This window comes from Chlorocebus sabaeus, chromosome 9 (assembly GCF_047675955.1).
Source record: "Chlorocebus sabaeus isolate Y175 chromosome 9, mChlSab1.0.hap1, whole genome shotgun sequence".
Taxonomy (NCBI): domain Eukaryota; kingdom Metazoa; phylum Chordata; class Mammalia; order Primates; family Cercopithecidae; genus Chlorocebus; species Chlorocebus sabaeus.
The window spans coordinates 71,493,358-71,503,693 of NC_132912.1; the positions used below are offsets into that span (position 1 = coordinate 71,493,358).

Genomic DNA, 10,336 nt, shown 5'->3' on the forward strand with positions numbered 1-10,336 from the left:
GAGGCGGGTGGATCACGAGGTCAGGAGATCTAGACCATCCTGGCTAACATGGTGAAACCCCGTCTCTACTAAAAATACAAAAAATTAGCCCGCTCCTGTAGTGCCAGCTAATCCGCAGGCTGAGGCAGGAGAATGGCGCAAACCCAGGAGGCGGAGCTTGCAGTGAGCCGAGATCGTGCCACTGCACTCCACCCTGGGCAACAAGTGAGACTCTGTCTCAAAAACAAACAAACAAACAAACAAAAAAGGCGGGGCGCGGTAGCTCACGCCTGTAATCCCAGCACTTTGGGAGGCCAAGGCTGGCGGAAGGTCAGGAGATCGAGACCATCCTGGCTAACACGGTGAAACCCTGTCTCTACTAAAAATACAAAAAAAAATTAGTGGTGGCGGGCGCCTGTAGTCCCAGCTACTCAGGAGGCTGAGGCAAGAGAATGGCGTGAACCCAGGAGGCAGAGCTTGCAGTGAGCCGAGATGCGCCACTGCACTCCAGCCTGAGCGACAGAGAGAGACTCCGTTTCAAAAAAAAAAAAACAAAAAACAAAACAAAACAAAAAACAAATCACATGTATCAAAACTCATCAGACTGTACCCTTACAAATATGTGCAATTAAAAGCCAGGCACGGTGGCTCATGCCTGTAATCCCAGCACTTTGGCAGGCTGAGGCAGGCAGATCACGAGGTCAGGAGATCTAGACCATCCTGACTAACAAGATGAAACCCCGTCTCTACTAAAAATACAAAAAATTAGCCGGGCGTGGTGGCACGCACCTGTAGTCCCAGCTACTCCGGAGGCTAAGGCAGGAGAATGGCGTGAACCTGGGAGGTGGAGCTTGTAGTGAGCAAAGATCTTGCCACTGCACTCCAGCCTGGGTGACAGAGGGAGACTCTGACTCAAAAAAAAAAAAAAAAAAAAAAAGTGCAGTTTATTATATGCCAATTGCAACTCAACGAAGCTGTGAACAATGACAACAAAAAGCATGCCTTATACATATATAACCTGGAGTGGGGAGAGTAGTCTACTAATTTCCCAAGAAATTTTACTAAATCAAGCTGGTAGTGCCAGTATATATCGGTAATAACAAGGATCAGAAGGAATACCAGATAAAAATTATTCCTAAGGCACCTGGAACCCAGAGAAGGCAGAATTCTCTTTTGATAATCTAATGTAATATCAATCTCTTTTGATAACGTAAAGCCAAGTTCTATAGTTCCCCAAGGAGAAGACACCAGATTAAGACAAAGCAGTTAGAATATCATGAATTCTCATGAACTGATACTTGCAAAACTCTTTCATATACATACACGTATATATGTATTCGTATATATTCACACATATATAAACTTTTTATATGTGTATATATAATGTAAATATGTGTGTGTATGTGTATACATAGTCTTATACAAAAATAGGATCATTCTACAAATTCTTTTTTTTTTTTTTTCTGAGACAGGGTCTCACTCTGTCACACAGGCTGGAGTGCAGTGACACCATCATAGTTTACTGCAGCCTTGATCTCCCAGGCTTAAGTAGTCCTCCCACCTCAGCCTCCTGAGTAGCTGGAACTACACGCCACCACACCCTGCTGATTTGTTTTTGAAAAGCTGCTATTTATTTCACCAGAAAAACATTTTGGACTTAAGAAATGGCAGTAACTGGTACATACATTAATTCAAAATATTTTCACAAAGCACCAAATAGAATAGTTCCCAATCTTTTCACTGAGAAACCTTTGAAAGAATGCCTAAAACTTAATCAGTTTATTTAGGTTTTTAATTAAAGCAGCCAATCAGACTTTCTAATTACCAAGAGATGACCAGGTTAACAACCTTGAGGTTGCAGGAGCTTTTAAAAGCTTTGTTTAGGCTGGGCTCAGTGGCTCATGCCCGTAATCCTGGCACTTTGGGAAGCCGAGATGTGAGGATCACTTGAGGCCAGGAGTTTGCGACCAGCCTGGTCAATATAGTGAGACCCCATCTCTAAAAAGATTAAATTAAATTAAATTAAAAAAAAAAAAGTTTTGTTTAACCTATGCATTTGTCGACCTCAGGCTACTAATCACAGGTCCATGTGCCAGATACCCTGCACACACAAAATTGAGTAATAAGTATCATGTATAAAAGATAAAGACTATATATGGTCCCTGTATATTTAAAAGGAATAATACCTAACTCTCATGGGTGAACAATTAGTGAGGGGCAAAGAGACAGAAAGAAATTACTAACCCACAAGGGAGAACCAAGCAAGGTCAGTAGAAAAGAGAAAAGTCCTGTGCTCTGAGAATGCAGCAGAAAGAGCACTGGGATAGTGCAGGGACCAGGCAGCAATCCAGATCATACCAGGAACATGAGTGGATGTCAGCAAGTGTAGGAAGGAGTCTTCAAGGCTGAAGAAAACTAAACGAGCCAAGACACAGAGCCACAGGAGTACTGCCTGTTCAGAAGACAGTGAAGCATTTGTTCTGGGTAACACGATGTGAACTAAGAAGAGACATAAAACTCAGGAAAACCTCGCCCAGCAAGAGCCCAGAAACAACGCTGGTCTGTATTTCTTAACAGCAATTCAACAGAGAATCTGAGGTGGCCTGCAAAACTAACAAGAGAGCAAATTATCTTCAAAGGGCAGGGGCACCACATACTCTCTGTGGAGGGTCGGTAGCCAAGGATCACCCTGCAGTCCCTCCCCAACCCCATTGTGATGCCCCAGGCCCTTGGAATCAAATCCACTAGCAAATTCTTCCTTAATGGAAAATCTCTCCCCTCCCCAAATGTAAAACAAAAAAGATAAAACCAAAGAAAACTAAACAAAAAGAGACCATCAGAGCAAGCTTTAGTCCTCATAACTCACCTATACCCCTACTGAGAACAGGGTCTACCCCATTACTTAAACTGATTTGTAACACTGCTCCTACTACATCCTCCTCTTCAAAAAAAGTAAATAAACACCACACAAAATATAAGCTTACCCCAAATAAAAGTCAGCATCAACCTAAGGATCCTACTGTAATATCACTACACTAACCCAGGATATTTTAATCCTCTTCCAACCCATTTACAAAAAAAATTCCTCTTCTGAGACCTCTGGAAGCATTACAAATACCGTTGCATTAGATTGTTCTTCTTGAGGTAGTCTGAAGTCTTGAAACAGAAAAAACTTACCTACTTTTCTACACCACCACTGAGGGGTATTATAAAAGGCCTACAACCAAAATCCCCATCCCTTTGATTCTCAAGCTATTAGAATTTTTTCCCTCATATCAAACAAATGGGAAACACACATAAAAAGATGAAAAGTCATGCAAAAAATTTAAAAAGGCCAGGCACGGTGGCTCATACCGGTAATCCCAACACTTTGAGAGTCTGGGGTGGATAGATTGCCTGAGCTCAGGAGTTCGAGACCAGCCCAAGCAACATGGTGAAACACCGTCTCTCTAAAAATACAAAAATTAGCTGGGCATGGTGGCATGCACCTGTGGTCCCAGCTATTTGGGAGGCTGAGGTGGAAGGATCGCTTAAGCCAGGAAGGTGGAAGTTGCAGTGAGCTGTGAAGGTGCCACTGCTATGTAGCCTGGGCAACAAAGAAAGATTCTGTCTCAAAAATAAAAATAAAAAACAAGCAAAAAAAAAAACACCCCACATAAAAAAGAAACTGTATCGTCATACAAACAGTCTAAACTTGGCCTAAGACAAAAAAAGTTTATTTGGTTTACCCAAGGTACAGGCATGTTATAAATAAAGCACTCAAGAAATTAACACCTTATAAAAATACTGAAAAAATTTTAGGTGGGAGCATAAAACTAAAATCAACTCATTCTCTGTCAAACAGTTCTTCCAAAATGCCAAGTCTACGAGAAGGGATGTGTGGCAAACCATCTGCATGGGGCTGTCTCCCACACCAGACCACTCTCAGGCCCACAGCCTTTACCCTTTTGCTCAGGTGCACTTCAGAAGTACAGGGATACTGAATGCCTGCTGAAGGTAGACCAAGGAGCCTTGACAGATATCCGTTAGCTTTTTGTGCTGCACGTGATGACCTCCAGCACTTGCTGCCAACGCCTTAGCTTTGTCAAGTGCTTCTGGACCAGTGCATGTCTCCAATGTTACTCATTTCTTAGTTTGGAGACATCCTCATTGATAACTTGCTCTGGTTTCTGGACAGATAATTGCAATCTTTTTTATAGGAAAAAAAACATTCTGTCTGTCTTGCAATATCCAGAAACTTGTGTATACACCGATCAACACCAGTTCCAATTTCTTCCTGATTGGTGCCATTGACATAGCCCTGACTTATCGGAGAGGCTAAGCAAGTCTGGAAAGATGACTTCACATCGTCCACCAAAGTGTTGTTAGAAGGTCTCAGAGCTCCTGGAGCTGCTGGTAAGTAAGGGAAGCCTGGTCCCAGAGCCCTGGTGGTGGTTGGGGCTCTGATGGCTGCCCAAAGAACATACTGCCTAGCGAAGCAGCCATGCCTGGAATAATTTTTTTTTCTTATTTTTAGTAGCGACTAAAAATAGGTGTCACTATGTGCCCAGGCTTGTCTTGAACTCCTAAGCTCGAGTGATCATCTCATCCCAGCCTCCCAAAGTGCTAGGATTACAAGTGTGAGCCACCATACCTGGCCTTTTTTACATAATTCTAAACATGGCTTACAGTCTTCTCCCTCCCTCTTCATATTGCCAATTTTTTAAAATATAAATTGTTATTTTTAATAATTATGTACTGTTCTTCTGTTTGGATGTAATGGAATTTAATCATATTCCTACTGACATTTATATTGTTTTCCTTTTCTTTGTTTTTTGAGACAGGGTCTCACTCTGTTGCACAGGCTGGAGTGCAGTGGCATGATCTTGGCTCACTGCAGCCTTGACCTCCTGAGCTCAAGCAATCCTCCTGCCTCAGCCCTGCAGTTTTTCTTCTTTAATAATCAACACTGGCCGGGTGTGGTGACTCGTGCCTGTAATCCCAGCACTTTGGGAGGCCAAGGAGGGTGGATCACGAGGTCAGGAGATCAAGACCATCCTGCCTAACACAGTGAAACCCCATCTCTACAAAAAATACAAAAAATTAGCCGGGCATGGTGGCACGCACCTGTAGTCCCAGCTACTCAGGAGGCCGAGGCAGGAGAATCGATTGCACCACTGCACTCCAGCCTGGGAGACAGCAAGACTCTGTCTCCAAAAAAAAATCAACACTGCTTTGATGAACACCCATATTCACCTGTCCCAATATTAACTTTTTAAAGTATTTTTCTTTTTTTCACCCTTTCTTTTCACAGGTGTTGACCAATATTACTTTAGAATATTGATGTGGATTTTGTTGTTGTTGCTGAGAAAAGGTCTTGCTCTGTCACCCAGGCTGGAGTTGCAGTGGCATGATCACGGCTCCTCCAGGGGCTCAAGTGATCCTCCCCAGCTCAGCCTAGCCTCCCCAGTAGCTAGGGCTACAGGTGTGTACCACCACGCCTGGCTAGTTTTGTGCGGTTTTCTTTTGCTTTTTTTTTTTTTTAGAGACAGAGTCTCACTTTGTTGCCCAGGCTGGTCTTGAACTCCTGACCTCATGCCATCCTCCCACTTTGGCCTCCCAAAATGCTGGGATTACAGATGGGAGCCACTGTGCCCTGCCCAGATTTATTTAATAAATCAAGCACCATATAAATGGTATATACAAAAAGTATTATAAGAATTCAAAGGTAGGAAGGAGAGATCAGTTTGGCTCAAAATGGTCCCAAGAAAGTTATTAATACTAAAGGAAGTGATTCTTGAGATAGGTTTTCAAGAATGGGAAAGAATTCCCTAAGATGCAAACAAATGAATTTGGTAAGAAAGGAAGCTGAAGATTTTGGACACATTATTTTGAATTAAGAATGTATTCCGAGCCAGGCACAGCGGCTCAGGCCTGTAATCCCAGCACTTTGGGAAGCCGAGCCAGAAGGATCACTTGAGTCCAGGAGTTCAAGACCAGCCTGGGCAATATAGTGAGACCCCCATCTCTACAGAAAATTTAAAAAATTACCAAGAATGGTGGCGTGTGCCTGTGGTCCCAGCTACTATGAAGGCTGAGGCAGGAGGACTGCTTGAGCCCAAGAGGTGGAAGCTGCAGTGCGCTATGATGGTGCCACTTAACTCCAACCTGGGAGACACAGTAAGAACCCCATCTCCAAGAAAAAGACAAAAACAAAACCAAAAAAGAATGTACTCTGGTCATTGTCATTTCCTTGAGACGTTAAGATTTAAATTACTTTGGATTTTCTTAACAGAATGAACAGGAGTTGGACTGGTGGAGAGGAAAGCGCATGACGATGTAGGAGGGTCTCGGACACCAATGCATCGCCACGACTAAGTGAAGCAGCAGCAAGCGATGTTGGAGTGGGCGACGAGGGTGGACACGGAGTCTGGGGACGACTGTGGGAGATCTAGTTACAAGGCAATACGTCCTTAAGACTGGCTTTTTTGAAGACCACAGACGCTCTCTGGGACTCAGTCCAGAGCTTCAAAAACGTGGGGACGAATTGCGCCTTAGAACTTCTGCCCTTGGCCTTGGCAGGGGCTCCTCCCCATCCCTCGCCATTCGTCGACAGGGGCCGGCCTGCCGGGCTCGCTCTCACCTGCGCCTGGATGTAGAGGGAGATGCAGTCGTGCGAGAGTCGGTACCGGCACAGCAGCCGGAGGCATTTCACCAGGTGCTCCTCCCCCGCCGATAGCTCCTCCGTGTCGATGTGGTTCACCCCGAGGTGGAACTCAATGACCGCCAGCCTCACCGCCCGCTGGGCCACGGGCCCCTCGGGCTCCACCACCTCAGCCGGCAGCCCCAGGGCGTGGTCACCAGCACCCGGGCCGTCCTCGGCCTCAGGCCGCTCATCCTCGTCCTCAGGCGCGGGGCCGAGCAGCGCCTTGACCTCTTCCAGCAGCGCTCGGGCGCTGTATTTGGACTTGTACGGTTCCTTCTCCGGATTTTTTTGCAGTTCCACCCGCGACAGGGTCAGCGCCGCCTGGAATTTCTCGCAGACCTCTGCCCACGGAACGTTCGCCATAGCGGCCTCTACTGCCTGGCTTTCTCAATGTTTGCAGTCGGGACTCCCGCCTTCCTTCTGCTTTGCGACACTTTACTTACGGCTCTCGACACGTTGCGGCCGCTATGGAACGAGAACCAATAAAACCCGTCCGGAGAACCGCAATACGCTCGGCAGTGGCCAATGGGAAGACGTAGCAATCACCACAGCAACCATTCTCATAGAAATGAAGTCGTCAATGAGGGTGTTCCCGCCTCCTTCCCCGCCCCCTGCAGCGGAGAGTTTATCTCTAGATTGACCCTGTGAGGATGGATTTATATAAATGTTTAATATCAGCTTACTTTAACGAAGCATGCCGAAATATTTTTTACAAACATAGCTAGCTAACTCTACTCGCGTTGATATGAACTGAAAGGCAAAAACCTTTACACATTAAGTGTATATACCCCAGCCTGTCACTGGATAAAACTTTCTTTTTTAAAAAAGGACAGCCGTGGCGGCTCACATCTGTAATCCCAACATTTTGCAATGCCAGTAACATTTTGGGATGCCCACTGGAGTGGGCAACATAGCAAGACCCATCTCTACAATAATTTTTTTTTTTTTTTTTGAGATGGAGTCTCACTCTGTGGCCCAGGCTGGAGGGCAGTGGCCGGATCTCGGCTCACTGCAAGCTCCGCCTCCCGGGTTCACGCCATTCTCCTGCCTCAGCCTCCTGAGTAGCTGGGACTACAGGCGCCCGCCACTGCGCCCAGCTAATTTTTTGTATTTTTAGTAGAGACGGGGTTTCACCGTGGTCTCGATCTCCTGACCTTGTGATCCGCCCGCCTCGGCCTCCCAAAGTGCTGGGATTACAGGTGTGAGCCACCGCGCCCGGCCAATAATTTTTTAAAAAATTAGCCGGGTGTGGTGGCGCGCGGCTGTAGTTCCAGCTACCACGGAGCGTGAGGTGGAAGGATCGCTTGAGTCCAAGAGGTGGAAGTTACAGTGAGCGAGACTGCCTCAGAGAAAAAGAAAACACGAGCATTAGAACAAATACCTAATGCATGCGGGGCATAAAACCTAGATGATAGGTTGATAGGTGCAGCAAACCACCATGGCACATGTATACCTATGTAACAAACCTGCACGTTCTGCACATATATCCCAGAATTTAAAGTAAAATAAAATAAAAAAAAGATTGAAATGTAGCCAAGAGCTGATTATTATCAACATATAATATCTTGATCGAGAGCCATAAATACACAAAACACTCAGTGATAGTCAAATACTTTCACTTCAACCCTGAAATACAGGTTGTAGGAATCTGTACAACTGCCCAAGGTAACAAGAGCTAAGTCCCACAGCTGTGAAAGCCACCTCATGCCTTTTACCTTCCTAAGTTATCAAGTCAAATGGGGAGGGGTGATATAAGATTTTAACTATTACGCACCAGTTGTGTAAAGTGCTTTGAGACGTACAAAGGAGCATTGATTTTGGAAGCTCATATACATATGACTTGAACCTCAGATTGAGCTGCTTTCTTAATTGACAAGTTAACTTTTTTAAGCTTCAGGTTTCCCATAGTAAAATCTGAATGATACTACTACTTACCTCTACAGAATTATTCTGAAGAATAAATAAAATTAAACGTCTATCCTTTAAGTGTTAATGCTCCTAAAAATTCCTTCCTAAACCTTATCCCTGGGAGATCTCATCCATTTCCAGGTCTGTCATTACATGTGCTGCTCACTCCCACTTTGTCTCCAGGCCAGATGGCTCTCCAGAGTTCCAGACTGGAATATCCAACATCCAGCTAGAACAATCACACCTGAATGTTTCAATAGCTGCTGTGTATCAGTATGTTCAAGTCTAAATGTATGATCTTCCTCTTCACATGCCCCTTCCTTCCCATACCAAATTTGCCACATTTGCAATTCTACATGTCAGTGAATGGCACCACCATTCACCAGGCTGATTTCCTGTATTTTTTTTTTTTTTTTTTTTGTAGAGATGGGGTCTTGCTTTGTTGCCCAGGCTGGAGTGCATTGGCATGGTCTCGGCTCACTGTAACCTCAACCTCCTGAGTAGTTGGGATTACAGGTGTGCACCACCACACCTGGTTAATTTTTGTATTTTCGGTAGAGACGGTGGGACCATGTTGGCCATACTGGTCTCGAACTCCTGACCTGAAGTAATCTGCCTGCCTTGGCCTCCCAAAGTGCTGTGATTACAGGTGTGAGCCACTGCACCAGGCCTTTTCTGTCGTTAAACCTAAAACCAAATAGTACTGCTTAGTCCACCTACTAAAGAGCTCTGTGTACATCTTTTTATCTCCATTAGTTTAGGCCATCATCTGATTACTTCTAACAGGCAGTCCTGTTGCCGGTTTGGCCTCCTATCAATGCATTTCCCAGTACATTTAAAATGATTTGGGCTGGGCGCAGTGGCTCCCACCTGTAATCCTAGCACTTTGGGAGGCTGAGGTCATGGGATTGATTGAGCCCAGGAGTTCAAGACCAGCCCGGGCAACAGAGACCCTGCCTCAAAAAGAAAAAAAATTTGTTCACTTGTTCATTATTGAGTGTCTGTTATTTGCCAGGCACTGTTGTAGGTGCTGGAAATTCAGCAGTAAAAAATGGACAAAAATTCACCAGCCTGGACAATATAGTGAGATCCCCAGCTCTACAAAAAACATTTTTAAAGAAATATTGGCCAGGTGTGGCAGCACATGCCTATAGTCTTAGCTCTGTGGGAGACTGAAGTAAGAGTTCAAGGCTGCAATGAGCTATGATCATGCCACTGCACTCCATCCTGGGTAACAGATAGAGACCCTATCTCAAAAAAAGACAAAAATCCATGCCCTGGTATAGGGAAAACACTAAACATATTAAATACATAAACCATAATGCAATGACTAGAGATCCATCTCATGACAGGTAATTACAAGAGGCCAGGCATGGTGCCTCACACTATAATCCCAGCACTTTGGGAGGCCAAGGAAGGACGATTGCATGAGGCCAGGGGTTCATGACCAGCCTGGTCAATGGAATGAGACTCCACCTCTATAAAAAATTTAAATATTATCCAGGTTTGGTGGTACCCACCTGTAGTCTCAGCTACTTGGGAGGCTGAGAGGGAGGATAACTTGAGCCCAGGAGTTCAAAGCTGCAGTTCTACCTTTAGTAAACGTATCCTAAGGTTACAGACAAGTATGCAAACACGTATATGAAGGTATTAACTTTAGGGTTGTTTATAATGGTGAAAAATTAGAAATAACCAGCATGGCCATTAAGTACTGGTTAAATGTGTAGTGGCATATCTATACAAGATAACATGTAGTCATCAAAA

General features: G+C 44.8%; 1 protein-coding gene and 1 pseudogene across 1 annotated transcript in view; both read right to left on the bottom strand.

Moving 5' to 3' along the window:
• The window catches only part of KIFBP (kinesin family binding protein), a 30,767-nt gene extending 23,680 nt beyond the window's left edge, over window positions 1-7,087 (bottom strand). Inside the window, exon 1 of the mRNA XM_007963233.3 lies at window positions 6,602-7,087. Coding sequence (XP_007961424.1) covers window positions 6,602-7,027 — 426 coding nt within the window. The 5' untranslated portion in view covers window positions 7,028-7,087. The remainder of the gene's footprint in view (window positions 1-6,601) is intronic.
• Window positions 3,840-4,566, bottom strand: LOC103216082 (mediator of RNA polymerase II transcription subunit 28 pseudogene; annotated as a pseudogene).
• Window positions 7,088-10,336: the final 3,249 nt, after the last annotated feature.